The 17,295-nt window shown below is 37.2% G+C and overlaps 3 protein-coding genes across 3 annotated transcripts in view; 2 read left to right on the top strand and 1 right to left on the bottom strand.

Annotated features, from left to right (window-relative positions):
- The first annotated feature begins 4,460 nt into the window (after window positions 1–4,460).
- On the top strand, window positions 4,461–5,477 carry LOC136254981 (arrestin domain-containing protein 2-like). Its single transcript, XM_066047702.1, has 4 exons — window positions 4,461–4,798; window positions 4,840–5,131; window positions 5,183–5,308; window positions 5,370–5,477. Exons 1-4 carry the CDS (start codon window positions 4,461–4,463, stop codon window positions 5,475–5,477), a joined length of 864 nt encoding a protein of 287 aa, XP_065903774.1.
- A 6,097-nt stretch (window positions 5,478–11,574) lies between these two features.
- Window positions 11,575–12,655, top strand: LOC136254980 (arrestin domain-containing protein 3-like). The gene is made up of 3 exons (XM_066047701.1): window positions 11,575–11,771; window positions 11,836–12,152; window positions 12,201–12,655. The coding sequence occupies exons 1-3, from the start codon at window positions 11,575–11,577 to the stop codon at window positions 12,653–12,655; spliced, it is 969 nt and encodes a 322-aa protein (XP_065903773.1).
- Window positions 12,656–15,888: 3,233 nt separating this feature from the next.
- Window positions 15,889–17,295, bottom strand: part of LOC136256598 (nuclear pore complex protein Nup155-like) — a 34,279-nt gene continuing 32,872 nt past the window's right edge. The window contains exon 29 of the mRNA XM_066049573.1: window positions 15,889–16,135. Coding sequence (XP_065905645.1) covers window positions 15,997–16,135 — 139 coding nt within the window. The 3' untranslated portion in view covers window positions 15,889–15,996. The remainder of the gene's footprint in view (window positions 16,136–17,295) is intronic.

The raw sequence follows: 17,295 nt of genomic DNA, 5'->3' as shown, positions 1-17,295 counted from the left end.
TTTCCAGTCATGTGGTAAGGTTCCACTATTAAATGATTTGCTGAAGATAATGGACAATGGGATAGCAATAAATTCACCCACAGGTTGTTTTGTAGTTAAGGTAGCTAGTTTTGTAGTTAAAGTACTTAGTTTGGTAGTTAAGATAGTTAGAATTTTGTATAGCATATTTGTAATACTTTATAGGTGAAATCAGATAAATTCACCCACATATTTTATTATACTTTTATAGAATACTTTGTGAACCTCAGTTACTTGAATCTTTTTAAAATGTTTTTTTTTTTTTATGGTAGCTATCTTTCAAGGGAGTAGCTAGCTTTCAGTATTTATGATTTAGCTAGTCTATATATCAAGACACACGGAAATGTGTCGTGCGGCCCAAGAAGCCGGCGCGCCACACCGAGGAAGAAAGAAAACGTTATTTTCACACCTTTGTATCTCGGTGATACCTCATCCGATTGGAACCAAATTTTCTGCAGAGTTGCCCGTCAGCTAGGGGAGTCCACATTCCAAATTTGAAGGAAATCGCTCTAGCCATTTCCGAGATACGAGCAGCCAACGTTTCGGTTTTTTTTCTTGGTTTTTTTTTTCTTCGTCTTTTCGCACACTTGCAATAAGGGTTTTACTTTTTTCACCACCTTTCATAACCCTTACGTAATATTAAGCTCAAAAGCATGCAGACTTCCTACTGTAGTTGTTGCTCTCTCTCTTCGACTTTAGGGCACGCATCTAGTAGTTGCCGCGAGTAGTCGACTTTAGGGGATGCGTCCATTGTTGCCGCGAGTAGTAGACTTTAGGGGAAGCGTCCTGTAGTTACCACGAGTAGTAGACTTTAGGGGAAGCGTCTAGTAGTGTTAGCGTTAGGGTTAGGGTTAGAGTTCAGCTTTGGTTTCTTCTTCACCTTTAGGGTTAGGTTCTTCTTACTATATACAGCTTATTTCGTTAGTCACATTTATAAGATACAAAAGAAAGGAACTAAGGGAGCTAGCAGTAGTAGCATAATTGGTAGCACACTGGACCATCACACTGGGATCCTGGGTTCAACCCCCCTTCAAGACTGCAAATTTTTTTCCGCCTTTTTGGTTCACCATTTTTTGTCTAAGTTCTGTAGGGTTATGAAATAGGGTGAAAAGAGTGATACCCCTTGCAATAATTGCTATAAAACGCAAGCGCGTCCTCCGATTGCCTTGAAATTTGGCACAGAGAAAGGGAGTCCAAAGGCGATCCTATTTTCAAATTTGGTGCTAGCTAATCCGATGAACAGTTCAGGATTTATGACCAATTATTCGGGTAAAACAAGATCATGCCTACAGGGTAAACCGCTTCATGAAGATAAAAGGAAGGCAGGCCGCACGCTTTTATCTGCACACTTTTTTTACAGCTTCTGGACGTAGTCAATGATGTTGGTTTAGAACAATTTGTTACATCCCCCACTAGACGGGAAAGTATACTTGACCTTGTCTTCTCTACTTACTCTAATATCTCATAAAACCAACCTTGAAAGCATCAAAGGTGATTTGTTCAGCTTTCAAACATCATTTTTAGAAAGTGATCCTTACTCTAGATCTGTTCAACAAAATTGGTGTGACCTCAAGAATGCAATTACAGTAACTGTCTCTAAAAATGTCCCACACAAAACTATGCGTTCCCGTACCAGCTTGCCTTGGATAAATAAATAAATTAAGAGGAATATGAGAAAGCGTAAAAGATTATATAACAGAGCGAGAAAGAGAAATTCAAGTGAAGACTGAGATGCTTATCGAAAGATGAAAAACTCTATAAACAGTATGTTGAAAACAGCACATAATAATTATTTTAGCAAATTATTTGATGGCTCATTTAGTGGAAACCGCAGACAATTTTGGAAATATATTAGAGCCAAACGAAAAGATAATCATAACATTTCCACATTGGTTACAAATGGACTACCTATCTCTGATTCAAAAGAAAAGGCCAATGTATTAAACAAGCACTTTGAGTCAGTCTTCACCAAGCAAAATCTGTCTAATGTTCCCGTTTTGAACCAAAGTAATAACTTACTACCTGGAATGCCTAACATAACTTTTTCGGTTACTGGAATACAACATCAACTATCTATACTAGATACCAACAAGGCTAGTGGCCCAGACAATATCTCTCCATTTATATTAAAACACTGTTCCAATGAATTATCACCTATATTACAAGTCATTTTTATGCAATCCATGCAGGTGTGCTACCATCTGACTGGTTAAAGGCTAATGCATGCCCTGTTTTCAAAAAAGGAAACCGAACTCATGCTTCCAACTATCGTCCAATATCCTTAACATCTATATGCTGCAAAACCATGGAGCACATTATTTATCATTCTATTATACAACATCTGAACTCCTTCAATGTACTCACTGAAAACCAACATGGATTCAGGTCTCAGGACTCCTGTGTCACTCAACTTATTTTCCTGTTAGAAGATTTATCATATTCCATGGATCATCACCAACAAACAGATGTTATTCTTCTCGATTTTGCGAAAGCATTTGACAGTGTCCCACACCAGAGACTTCTCGTAAAACTCAGACATTATGGCATTACCAATAACATTTGTCACTGGATCAGTACCTGGCTTACCCAAAGATCTCAACAAGTAGTATTAGATGGTGCCTCATCTGAATCGGTGTCCATTCAGTCTGGAGTACCTCAAGGAACTGTCCTTGGTCCCTTGATGTTTCTCATATACATTAATGACATCACAGAGAGCATAAGTTCACCATTACGACTATTCACTGATGATTGCATACTTTACAGAACTATAACTACTGAAGAAGATGCTATCCAACTACAAAATGATCTCGACCAACTATCTGCCTGGGAAATAAAGTAGCAACTACGTTTTAATGTAACAAAATGTACTATTATGCGCTTCACCAGATCTTCATCACCTGTTCTATTCAATTATAAACTGAATGATTACAATTTAACAACATCTAGTGAATATTCCTACCTTGGAATTTTATTAGATAATAAACTGTCTTGGTCATCTCACATAAAAAACACAGCTGCTAAAGGCACCAAAACTTTAAACCTTCTCAAAAGAAACCTTAGTAGTTGCTCGCCAGAAGTAAAAGCATCAGCTTACTTCACCATGATTCGTCCTGCAATGGAGTATGCCGCGGTTGTATGGGACCCATACTATCAAACTGATATCCAACAGTTAGAGAAAGTGCGGCGTAGAGCTGCAAGATGAGTTTTAAATGATTTTAGTAGATACAGTTCAATCACAAATATGTTACAACAGCTTTCTTGGCCAAGTCTCCAAGTACGTTGTAAGATATGTAGGTTACAAACACTATTTAAAATCATCCACAATGAGTACCCTTTATCTATCCCATCCTACTATTTAGAAATGGAAAGAGCCACTAGACAATATCATCCTAGACATTACATTCTTCCTATACTTCATCCACCAACGTATTGCAGCATAGTTTTTATTTCAGATCAATTCGTGATTGGAACGCTTTACCACCCAGATTAATTGATCATGATAACATTGACCAATTTACTAATGAAATCCAGCAAATTTATTAGTCCTAACTTCTGTATGCATGTAATCACTGTAACTATGTTTGTAATTGCTAGATTTTTCCTGAGCTAATCAGCACTGAGTGCTGCCTGCTCAGTAATAATAAATAAAAATTAACATCTGCTTCATCTTTTCTTCCTCCTGTGGTAAAGAAAAAAAGATAGGTTAAAAAAGCCCCAAAGCCAGCCATAGGACGGCTTTGGGGTATACAAATACAAAAAGACGTGAAATCTAATCCAAAACAGCCAAGCTGTAAAAAAAGTGTGCAACCCTCAAAAAGGCTATGGTGAAAAAAGATGTGAAATCCAAGGTGGTGGCCAAGAAATGGCTGTGATGGTAGGTTAATGGTAAAAATTTTAATAACGACAATTCAGGTGAATTTTGTGCCAAGACCAAGCGGCACCAAATTCACCTGAATTGTTGTTATTAAAATTTTTACCATTAACCTACCATCACAGCCATTTCTTGGCCGCCACCTTGGATTTCACATCTTTTTTCACCATAGCCTTTTTGAGGGCCGCATGCTTTTTTTACAGCTTGGCTGTTTTGGATTAGATTACATCTAATCTACGTATGCTAGCTTTCAATAATGCGGGTCCCTGGTGGAATAGTCAATAGTACATTCCTGATTGCTCTATTAGAGTGTTTCGATCGCTTTAATGGAAGAATCCAACAGTGCTACAAAGAAACATTGCACTTTAATCCAACCTGTATTATGACCTTTATATCAGGCATTTTTTCCGTTGGTGTTTCCCATTTCCATACTCCTAGAATTTTCGCGCATGCGCCTACTAATATACATAGCCATTCAATAGCTATACCCATGACTCATGTACTATAAATATTGTCACAATATTTTGCTACCTCAGTACAGTTGCTGAGCAGTGTGTTGATGTTACCGAAAATGGGAAAGTTGAAAAAAATTGCTATCACCTTAACTGGTGACAATCCAGTGTATTTTGCGGGATCAAATATTGAAGGAAATGTTATTGTGATACTATCCGAGCCAAAGAAAATCACAGGAATTTCCATCGTACTGTTTGGACAGGCCTACGTTCACTGGACAGAGTCACGAAATACAGGGCAGCATACCGAGACTGTGCACTACTCTGACTCTGAAACTATTTTGAGCCCGGTGTCAATACAACTGTGGGGTAATGGTAAAGATACACGGGAACTAACAGATGGCGGATTTAGTTTTCCATTCAAATACCAACTTCCTGCTAACGTACATAATGCCGGGTGTTACCCACATCTTATGAAAGCCACACAGGTTACATTAGGTATGAACTTACTGCTACAATAACACGACAGTACAAATATAAACATACCACGAAGGTTACTGTCAACGTAAATGAAGTAGTGGATATAAACACTCCCAAGCTGACAGCTCCGATGTCAACTGCTGAGGAGATGACAGTGTGTTGTCTTTGTTGTGTTTCTGGTCTCATCTCACTGTCAGTCACTACAGACAGAGGTGGATATTGTCCAGGAGAGTCTATTGCTATCAGTACAGAAGTTGAGAATTATAGCAACATAAGGGCAACAGCTGTAAAAGCTACTTTGAAGCAGAAAGTAGTTTACTATGCCTGAGGACATTCTCGTGCTGACACTACTGTCATAAAGAAAATTGAGGGTACAGAAACTGATGCAGGTGACATTGGAAATTGGAGTGATCAGTTGTTGCCCATCCCACCCACAGTTCCTACCATCAGTAGCTGCCGTATTTTGAAATTAAGTTACATTTTGAAGGTAACTCTTGTGTCCGTTAATCTCAGTGTCACTTTACCCATTGTCATTGGCAATGGTTCAGTTGATAAGCGAAGAACCCATCAGGTACAGCTATCCAACTCAGTTTGCTCTGGTACCGAGTTATCAAGAAGCAGTAGCAAAGGAGAATGACCCTGAGAACAAAGACTAACAAAAGAATCTGCTCTAGCTATAGGTCTACTAACTGTATGAGTAAACACTCAAGCCTTACTACTATTCAGAATCGAAGTTACATTTTTGGGCGTGTCACTTGTACATTTTCTTTGCTTTCTAGCTATGTAAGGTACACAGTTCATATTGTAATGGTGGACTTTACTTCTAATTGTATATAAATAATCATTAATCACAATTCATGCTAATGTATAGCGCGTTGAAGTGCATTTTGTAATTTCGAGATTCCCTTCATAACTGGAATCTGAGCGTATCCACAAAATATTTATGTTGCACACATTTTAGTGTTTAGTATGAGTCTGTGAATGACAGAGAAGATCATTTCACCTTAACTAATTCTTTTCTCCGGTCATTGGTATGGTTCCATGATTAAGGCGAGGATTAAGGACAACATTGGAGCTTTGATTATCATGCAACTGGCCTTGAGGGGATGCCATCTGTTTTCTGTAGACTCAAGTTTAACTGTAAAGCTAGGGTTGTTATACTCACAGACACAGAAATACTAATAGGATAAGAGTTTCACTAATACCAGGAGTGTGGTGTGGTGTATTCCTATTGTGAATAACTGCACTGGCCTTATTGGCATTTAGTTGTCAACTAAAACATTGGTAGACGGTCTGGAGTATATATACACAGTAGAATCTGTCACCTTTGGACCAAACTTTATTCACTTTATTAAGCAGTGGCTGTATTGGGTCAGACAATTTTAAGCACATGGTTGCATTAATTAGGTATAGGTCACTTTGTATATACACAGATGACACATTTGAGGATTATTGTGATTAGACAGGCGACTTTGTTATTCAGTGACCTGATAAAATGAGTTTCACTGTAGCAATATTATTATTAAGCAGTGACACGGTTACTCCCTAATGGTTAGCTAGTTGTAGCATGTCATGTACAAGTCCTCTATATTGTCATCATCTCAGTTTACTATGTGTTTATACCTGCTATGAACATGTGTAGCTAGCTGCGTCAACATGTCAACATGGTTTTCGAAGAGCTAAACACTCATTAAGTTCGCTATACATGCATGTAGTGACTTGATTTATTTACTATTATAACCCTGCATTTGTGTGGGGGCCGTAACATAATTGAGCTGTATTTCTGTGCACCTAAATCACATTTAAAGACATCTACATATATAGGCATCTGAGTGACTTGAAACCTATGGTAGAATTCACAAAAGAAAGTTCTCTTCGAACAGTTCACAGGCATCATGAAAGGTGTCACTGACTATTCTATTTAAAGTACAGAACTGTTAGTAATCTGTTGCATAACATCATAGATTTAGACGTAAGCAGAATACAAGCCGATCTTGCTACATACAATAATCTGACATGTGGTGCATGGGATATGTACATGTGATCTACAGATTTCTAGTTACAATATGGTCATTGTGAAGAGGTGGTCTACGTAAACAGGTAATGTCTAGGTGAAATTATAGATAAATCTTTACCATTCTTACATTTTTTCTGTCCATTTAAGGTTTCTGTTTCCATTGGTGAAGAAGTCATTATAGTCCTGACCCTATTTCATTGGGAAATTATTATTTAGTGCTCCACCCAATGATTGTTACACAGAGAAAATATATATAGGGTCATGCAGGGGTATGGCCAGAGTTTCCTATTTTAATACATACGTATATAGTAGATCACAGATGCATGCATACTGCTGACAGACTTCAAATATTCATATACCACTTTGACACTTTAGATTAAAGAAGTACGTACCACTGTGGCACTTTTATGGTCAGAGAAAAGTCTGTGACCACAAATGCTTTTGATGCTGAGGCAGCACAAGGCATAAGTTTGGATCAAATTACTGAAAATGGATGCTAAAAAGAATGAATTCGGTGACATTTTAGTCACTAAAAATAACACAAAATTTTAAGTTTGACATTTCACTACTGAAATTTGGACCATACTAAAGTTGTGGACCTTTTCACTGAAATCGCGGGCCTTTTTTCAAGAAGAGGCTCTAAAAATCAGTTTCAGAATATCATGCAGTAAAGATGAAGCCATGAAGGCACCGCAAGAATTTTAGAGAGTCACAGAATACCAGGGTAAGATGGAAAGTTTTGTAATCAATCCACAGTACATGCTTAGAAGATTCTCACTCCTATAAACAGAAGTGCCACTATATGTAATGTATTATGTGAGTTTTACAGCCTCATATAATAAAAGTTTATTAATCACTGATGATAATAACTTTTGATAACTTCCTGCCCTCTTAAACATTGCATAAAGCCTCGTGCACACTTAATTTTGGCTTTTTTGCAGTGCAAGCATATCTTCATTGTTAATTATACTTACAGTGCTTGCATATGAGATGAAGACATCTTGTAGCTATATCATCCAGATGTTAAACCTGAAATTCCAATTGATAAAGTAAAACTAAACCCACAAAAGTTATTAGTTTCTCATCTATGCATCAATACTCAAAATAGTAATGAGGTTGGGTGTTTATACACTACGTAGATACAGTTGTAATGCATAGCTCACATGACAAAGAATGCACCATGCATGTTTAGCCTGTTCTAGCTATGGTTACCAACTGTAAATAGCTGCACTTCAGCATCCAATATATAGTATGTATGCACCAAGGAATTGGGGACACAGATGGGGATTAAACCTATTTCAAATGTCAACATGCTCTTTCTGTTCTACTGGAGTACTTTTGACTGTTTTGTTAGAGTGTTACGGTAGATATTATATAGTTCTTAGAACTAAATTTATGATCAAGTTTGTTTTAAAAAAAACTAAACTACAATCTAAAATTCTTACAAATTTCCCATAGTTAAAAAACTAAAATCCTTTGAACTTTCAATTTAAAACTAAAATGTTTCACGTGATCCTGCTGTACGTGTCCTTTTACATGATGGATGTCACTGCTATTTATAGCACCATTCCTTGAAGCATGTGATACAGTACCTAAAAGTGTGTAACAGCTTCTGCCAGTTTAGCTTTTGTTTATTTGTAAAAAAATCTCACAAGTTGAACTGAATATTTTGTGCTACTGCAACTTGAAGACCTGGCCAGGGTATCTGGTTCTAAATTTCCTTTGAAATTTGTGCTAGATCTAAATCAAAACAACTTCTCCTAAGCTTCTGTGGAAAGTGATACTTTCTTCTAGGGGAGAGGTTACAAGAGGCAAAATAAATTGTTTGATAAATAATAATCTTGCACTGGAAGTGTTCTTGGACAGGAATAAGAACTGCAACCAATGACTACCCAGCTCAGTCTTCAGTAACTAACACTGGAACTAAAACTATAATATTGTTGACTGGTGATACTATAGTGTAGAACTACAATTATATACTTAAGTTAATCATAGAGCAACACTGTAGTATCATCCTTATAACCATCATAGAGAAATCAATGTAACTATAAGCTTATTGGTAGCTATAACTTTGTTCTTGCTTTCTTACTGTACTTTTACATGTGCCGCCAAACGCTGACATTATAATTTTGCTATCTCTGCTGCTACCCTTCATGGCTTTACAGTGCAAATAATTTTAAAGGAGTTCCCAGAATCCAAGTAGACCACAGCCTGCTTCCCATGGTACATGTATTTCCCTAGCAGCTAGTCTAGAACATAATGTAGAAACTTAATTACTATTAATATCTTTGTGTAGCCAATTTGGTGTTAAAAATCTGTCACAGATGTAAAAAAGGAAGCATGAGACTATAATGTGAGTTAAAGACAACAAAGTCATATACAAGCCTATACGTAGATCTGTTATGATAATGTAAAATGCTGTTGAAAAGCAATATGTAACATGCACATGTGCCTATGGATAAAAGTATTGGCTAAAAGAGCTGGGCATTCCTGCCATTGTGCATGACCTTCAATTGACAAGTTACAACTCTTGTCAACTCCTCTGCATGTATACAGCCAGAACAGTTTGGTCAACCTGGCTATAACTTGCTATAATAAGAATCCTGTGAAGATTCAACACTTCTGTCAAATGGGAAATTAAAGCTCATGAAGTGTAATAGACACAGATCCAAAGTGTGATTATTTTTTTGTAAAACTGGAAGATGTTCATTATTAGTCTATCCATTAACTTAACCACACCACACAGAGAGATACTGTGCTACCATCAATGAACTTGTTAACATCAGCACATCCCACTCTATTATAAGGGTGTTATAAGAACACACGAGCATTGTGGTAGCGCTAGAGTGCCATTGTGGCATCCCCTGCATTGCACTTTAGGGTGTCACTGTATTTACAGTGTAGCTACACAATACTGACTTGGAGCATTAAGAAATTATAACATTAAGTGTCCAAAATCAGATATCCATTATGATACAGGAAACATTATAACTTTAGGCCATGACAAATTAATCTTAGCTTCACGGATGCAGCAGTGTTTTGGCAAACTCCAAAATAAATATAAATCACATGATCTCTTAAAAACAGCGCTAATATGGCTGTAGACTCTTTAATATTGTGTAGCACGCAATTGGCTAAAGCCGTTCTTCCTTGCAGGAGACACTACAATACACACGTACAATATACAATACACACGTACAATACAACTACAAAAACAAACACTAAAGTTACAAGTGCAAACAGGACATACATGTACATACACAAAATAATCATTCGAAAAACCTTTAAAATGGTGTCTGGCAATGGTATTGTGGAGGGAAGCAGGTACACTGTTCCACCAATGGGATGCTTTGTATCTAAAGAACCACTGTGAGAAGGTGAAGTTGTATCGATAGCAAATGGGAGGGAGCTCCATCACTTTCAATGGCGGATCCAGGATGGGGCATTTGGGGCAAATGCCCCACCCCCCCCAACCCCACCTTGTGGAGTAGCCATAGCTAGCTACTTCTTTTGATTAAAATACTCAGGCCAAGATCAATTTATAAATCATGAAAATATACACAATTCACTAGTATTTATTATTACAAATTCACCTAAAACCAAGCGAATCAATCAATCAATCAATCAGCACCTTCGTATGTAGTAAGCGCCTCTAAAACATTTATCGTGTTTCTACTTTTCAAGATGTTAATAGCCTTTTAAGACCTCACAACCATCTGCAAAAACCAAAATGGCCAAAACAACAGTAAGACACAACTAAGAGGTGATCATTGCTGCTTCAAAAATGCAACAACTAACAAGAAATCTGCTCTCCCCAACCACCTACAACTTAGCCTGTGTGTGCCCCTCCCCTTGCCAGCTCCTGGATCCACCCCTGACTTTATTTCGGAAGGATTTTAGCTTTTGCACCTGTCAAAATCGAGATACTCTAATAGAGCAGTCATTAGTCTAACAAAACAGTCATTTGCAGCTGAAGCCTGAAACGGTTTATATTTTTCGACCTGCTGGGTCACTACTAGAGGGCAAACACTCCGTGAAACATACGATTATTTTTTTTTAATTATTAATTTGGTATGGCCTTATCTCAATGATGTGTTGCCTGTTAACATCATTGAAACGTCTGATCCAGATTCGTTCACATCACTTTTACAATCATATTACCACACTAGTACTAGCTTGTAATTAGTCGAACAATTGGTTTACTGTATGTTAAGTTAGAACTGTTTTTTTGTTGTTGTTTTTTTTTCCTGAACATACCAGCAGTCAGTACAAATAAATAAATAAATAAATAAATAAATGTGATGGTTTCTTACACAGCTAGCTATCCGGTTTAGTGTATTTGCTGTACTCTCAGTGAAAAAGTTAGAGATACTCTCAATAAGGCACTCAGGAAATATTAATCACTTTAATAAAACAGTCAATCTATTTATCCTTTACCCGACTGCGTACGCTCCTCGAGCCTTTACATGTTGGTTACATCTTAGTCTGGCGGCGCCCGCTCCTTTAGTTAGTGTCCGGGTTCTCTGGAATTTACGGAAATTTAAAGCATTTATAAAATAGCTAGTTTGACACTTTGGAAAGTTCTGAAAGGTGTCAAGCTAGCTTGATTGAGGTGTGAAATATGGGAAGGCCGAAGGTATTTTTTATCAATCTAGTAGGTAACAATCCGGTGTATTTCCCGGGATCAAACATTGAAGGAAATCAGTATCACCCTCGAACTATCTGAGCTGAAGAAAATGCAAGGAATTTCGATCGTATTGTCTGGACAAGCCTATGTTCACTGGACGGAACAACGCACCCATGATACAGAGGGAGGAGAACGACGTACTGAGACTATACACTATTCTGATTCTGAAACAATCCGAGGCTTGAACAGCTTGATGATACAGTTGTGGGGTGATGGAAAGCATTCTCAAGAATTAGCAGCTGGCAGGTACACGTTTCCATTCAAATACCAACTTCCATCTAACCGTGGTGTTACCAACATCTTATGAGAGCCAAACTGGCTTTATTCGATACACATTGACTGCTACCATATCACGATCATGGAAATTTAACCACACTACAAAGAAAGCTATAACCATCAATGAAATTGTTGACATCATCACACTGCAACTGGCAGTTCGACTCTCAAGTTCCAACGAGAAGACACTGTGTTGTCTTTGTTGTGCTTCTAGTCCCATCTCACTGTCTGTCATTACAGACAGAGGTGGATATTGTCCTGGAGAGTCAATTGCTATCAGTACAGAAGCTGAGAATCATAGCAACAGAAGAATAACAGTAGTACAAGCCATGCATGCTGAAGCAGATTGTGGTGTATTATGCCCGAGGACATTCCCATACTAGTACTAATGTTATTCAGGTCCTGGAATCGAGGCAGGCAGCACATCAAACTGGAGTAATGAATTATTACCCATCCCAGCCACAGTTCCCTGCATTGGTAGTTGTCGTATTTTAAAGTTGTCATATATTTTGCAGGTGACCATTGCAATACCTCGTAGTACTGATCTCCATGTTACTATTCCAATTACAATTGGAAATGTGCCATATAGAAGAGGACAGCCTGTGACAAATCCACCACCACAAGCCAATTATCCACTGCCAAGCAACCCATATCCTCCTCCAGCAGGGAATGCTTATCCTCCTCCAAATGGCCCTCCACCTACTGGTAATCCTTATCCTCCACCAGTTTACAATTACTCTGCTGCTCATCCACCAGTGAATATTGGAGATGACAATTACACCATGGGGGAGACACAGTATGCCCCAGTGTATGGTTTTGTAACTGATTATCAGTTTGTTCCACCACCGTCTTGAACGTTAGTGATGTATGTAAACAGCAGTAGATATTCCTTTTATTAAAATTGACTATAAGAAATTTGAATTTTATTTGTTAATTTTTTAATTATTGAAACTTCATAGCATAAAAGCCGAAGGTCTACAGGACTCAACTGTCCTGTTTTAATCCATTCCACTGTGGAAAGACAAACATTGTGACGTAGTTGCCTTTGTTTGGCTTGTCAATTCATGCTAGGAGCTCATAAGCACCGCAAGGCTGGTTATACGTGCATGTGTGCTAATCGCAAGCAATGGTGTAGTCTATATACTACTCTACAGGTCCACAGATAACCTTACTGGGATATCCATAGATAACAGATATAATTATACACTATCGAGATGATTTTTATACACTGAAAATAAATGGTTCACAGTACTCCACACTAACACAGTTCCGTTACATGGTTGCAAGCATTTAACAATTCTGGAGTGTGGTCAGCAGCATGAGAATGCACATGCACTAACACTTATCTGCTAATGAACTCCTGACACCACAACATAGCATACCAAACACTTCGTACATTGAAAATGAAACCTCGTTATAGTAATGCTTCCTACAACTAATCCATATAGAATGAAATCATGAAGTATGTGTTATGGGGCCAGCCATACTTCAGTAGTGGAAGTAGGCAGTGTTATAGGGGCCTGGCAAATTGCTTTAGTTGCCTCTCTGTCTTGTGACCATAAACAATTTCTATAGGTCTAGCTGCTCTTCAAAATGTTTCAGCCTGTGGAATGTATAGCCAAGGATTACAATCCTATTAATATGTGAATAGAATTCTTAATTTGAAATTCTGCAATAAGCATGATAATTATACTTTGGTATTTCAAGATGTGTATACAATGGTAGAAAAAACTGACAATCATTCACTGGGACATACCCATGCAGGCTATAATTGTGGATGGTCCAAGTTCTAATGTCCACAGATGGTCAGTTAGGTTCCACATTGACAATGTTAATTGAAACAGATCTGGATATACCTGATACTGCAACATAACACAAATATTTTAATTACTTTGCATGTTGAAAATAAAACTTCGATATAATATGCATATATGGCTTCTACAGCTAAGCCATGAAAACTAGGCAATGATTTTATTCATTAACATTGTCACATTGATTACCTCATATGTCTGAAATCCAATGTTAACTTTCCATTATGGTACAGTAGTTGGGAAAGTGTGTATGTATATATGTGACCAGGCTTGCAAATTGGGTCTTCTACACACATCCAGTTTACTAACCTTGACAATACCAAGTAATTTAGTCAACAGTGAGTAACAAAATACATTAATGGATGTAGAACACTTCAGGTGTATAATATATGTTAACTATGTTTCTTGAATGGTCTTCCAAGTTCATAGAATTGGATATGTGTGGAAGACACCTTTTTGCACAGACAGTCCATGCAACTTATCCTGTTCCTGATGCTCTGAATCCTTATATATTACCAGCCCCAAGGCACATAGTGTTACATTTAGTCACATATACAAATGTACACAGATTTGTAGCAATTGCATGAGACTGAAGTATGCATGTACATAGTTCAGTAAACCCAGGAGTACCCAATCATTCCAATGTCATGTTAGCCAACTCCATGAGATTGCAGGTACAACATTATATTGATAGGACACTACACTGCATGCCAGTGCCAGTGAACGATTGCCTGACAAAATCACACATATGAGAATAAAGTAGCCATCACATAATGTAGCTAAAATTATCAAGACAATATTTTTGAGCAAAACAATGTTCAAGAATGCGTGGGGGGTGAAATTCAGTACATAAAAGAAGCTGATTTATTTGAATTAATGCTTATTTAGCTCCTGGAGTGGTAGTTGTTGTTTGTAAAGATTTGGGGAAAATGTTCACACTTTCACATTCATTGTATCATGCTAGAACATGTGATATCATCTAACAACTCTGACCTTTCATATACAACCATGGAATGAGGTGATGAGGCATACTCATCAAGTATGCATTGGATCACATTTCTAGAATGTGTAATGGTCTGTGTGATATGATTACCAGATTGGATCCTATGGAAGAAACACTTACATTGTTATAATTATAATGTTGCATTAAGCTTTACTTGACATGGTCACTATAATAAAGTGATCATAGGAAATTGGGACCTGCTTGATGTGGTAACTAACATCAAAAACAGTTTATATTTGTTGTGATAAAAGCTCCATATTACTTTCATTTTCAACCATAATCATGGACATATATAGGCCCACATTTTTTTGTATCAAATAGGTTGTATGGATAAACCACATGGTTTCCCCTTACATTATCCTTGACTCTCCATATAAACTGGCTGAGTTTATAAAGTTAGTAACATGTACTGTGTATGTCTTACTCTGATGTACATATCTATAGTATGTACAAGTTGAACTGGATCCGGAAAAACAGCTAAAAATAAAAAGTGGAGTTTTTCTCAAGAGAGATAATATTTCAGCCAACCAGATTATCAGTGGTGACAGCAAAGGTGTCAACAACAGACACATACGGTTTGGCTCCATTACAAGTTCTGGGAAAGGTTGGAATGGACACCTTCCCCATAGGATATGTACAGTGAGAATATTGATCGGCTGTAAATATCGTGTCAGACATTTGAACGAAAAGATTTTGAAATATTTTTAGCACGTAGGTCAAGCAGTACTACAAATGAGCCAAATTTCAAGATTGTTGTGTAATTGCATCAGTGAGTTATGAAACGTTTTGAAGATCCAGCTCAACACGTCCATACTATAGTTGGTTGTACAAAGGAAATAAATCCACAAAAGGCACTACAATAGTAACCTTATCATTTGGTAGAGACAGACTCGACTATCCAACGTTTTCCACAGCTGCATACTGCCACGGCAATTTAACAATCATGCATTGGTAGCAGGAAATAATGCTTCTCAGATAGAAAACGGAACTTGTATAGCAAGAACACAATTAGATAACACAATAAAGATCAAAAGAATAGTAAAATGTATTATGTCTAACAGGTCTAGGAAACTTACAATGATCCCTCAGAATCGGATAAAGAGAGAACAAGAGTGTATTACATGTACATGGGAAAAAACCCTCGACCTACTCAAGATCAATTTAACAGAACGGTCACTGAGTAAGATGGGTGTAAATGCAGGACTAAAGAATCAATCAAAACTATTTAAGTATTCCATTTTTAGTTGGAGAATTGACACGCACACACACTACAAATGGTTACTGTTCTTATCATGAATAAATTAATTACAATATTACATCAAAAAGCAAACGGTATTGTAGTCACATATACATAAAGGAAAAAAGCAGTTATTAGTTTCTATTATATATTTTGCAACTGAGGCTGAAGTCTACGGAAAGCTGATTGTATTTCATTAAGTCCTGGTGTCCCCGGTGCCATGGTAGCCAACTCCACGAGGTAGGTATTAATACAGGACATTACACTGCTAGTGAATGATTGCCTAATGACATCATACAATTTATGTTAACACAAAAATTAATATCAATATATCACTAGTAAACATTTTACATGTATAACATAATATTTTGTTTTCTGTTGTAAAAAAATTGTACGCAAAATTTTACATGTCAATTTGAGCTAAATTATTTTTACATGTCAATTTGAGGTTCAAATTTTTAACTCTGTGACTGTTCCAGTACTGCAAAGATCAAGATACTCTAATAGAGCAGTCACACAGCAGTTACTCAATATTTGTTCTGGATTTTAGGGAGGTTGTTGGATTATCAAGTCACCTCCGTAATCCGACATTGTATAATATCTACAATTATGCAATAAATTACAGGTAAAACGGATCACACAAGGTTTTCAACATGAATTAATTTTAGAATTTGCAAGTATTACAGCTGTTTTTTCTGTCACTGTCAACCAATTAAATACTTTGGTTGCTTAAAAATTATATTCTGTGATTGTTTTTAATGCCACTATTATTCTCTGTTGGATTACAAAGGTTGAAAACAATGTATTTCCAAGTCTAGGGAATCAAATTTTGTGTTGGATTACGGAGTACAGAGGTGTCAGATTACAGAGGTTGTTTTCTTTACAAAAGTGTTGGTAAACAACATTTTGGTCAGATTAGAGAGGATTCTGGATTATGCAGGTGTCGGATTAGAGAGGTTCAACTGTAGTTGTATACCACACAGTGAAGCCTAGCACTGAAAAACACAATATACACTGTACCATTATGTCAAGTGATGCAGGTTATGCGTTTCCACATATGAGCTTTACAAGCAGTATATACCAACCAATTTAGAAGCTATGCAGTTATGTAATACCAAGAGTTTATAATATATATATACTGAGGAGAGTATCCTACTCTCATATACCCCTGTAGAAAGGCGTATCGTGAAGTTATGACGTAACACTTCTGAGTTCGCCCGTTTTTCTTTGTATAATTAATGATGTCATTAGTTGAACATGGTATCGATTGAACGCGTGCCTACCAACGTCGCTAGCAACCAAATTAACTCCAGCTCTAAGCGTTTCTCACCCAACTACAATCGTTGCTTCATGGGTTAAGACCGCTTCGTAGGCGTTTCTTACTAGGCCATTCGTAAATATGGCTATCCTGAGCATCGCAAGTGTGAAACGGTGCTAACGATT

Source organism: Dysidea avara, chromosome 5, assembly GCF_963678975.1.
Source record: "Dysidea avara chromosome 5, odDysAvar1.4, whole genome shotgun sequence".
Taxonomy (NCBI): Eukaryota; Metazoa; Porifera; class Demospongiae; order Dictyoceratida; family Dysideidae; genus Dysidea; species Dysidea avara.
This window is presented reverse-complemented; position numbering and strand designations above follow the sequence as displayed.

Coding starts and splice junctions, on each gene's coding strand:
- LOC136254980 (XM_066047701.1), top strand. CDS start 11,575: ATGCAAGGAATTTCGATCGTATTGTCTGGACAAGCCTATGTTCACTGG. Junction 11,772..11,835: donor CAAGAATTAGCAGCTGGCAG/GTACACGTTTCC, acceptor ATCTTATGAGAG/CCAAACTGGCTTTATTCGAT. Junction 12,153..12,200: donor GCATGCTGAAGCAGATTGTG/GTGTATTATGCC, acceptor AATGTTATTCAG/GTCCTGGAATCGAGGCAGGC.
- LOC136254981 (XM_066047702.1), top strand. CDS start 4,461: ATGGGAAAGTTGAAAAAAATTGCTATCACCTTAACTGGTGACAATCCA. Junction 4,799..4,839: donor GCTAACGTACATAATGCCGG/GTGTTACCCACA, acceptor AGGTTACATTAG/GTATGAACTTACTGCTACAA. Junction 5,309..5,369: donor AATTAAGTTACATTTTGAAG/GTAACTCTTGTG, acceptor GCAATGGTTCAG/TTGATAAGCGAAGAACCCAT.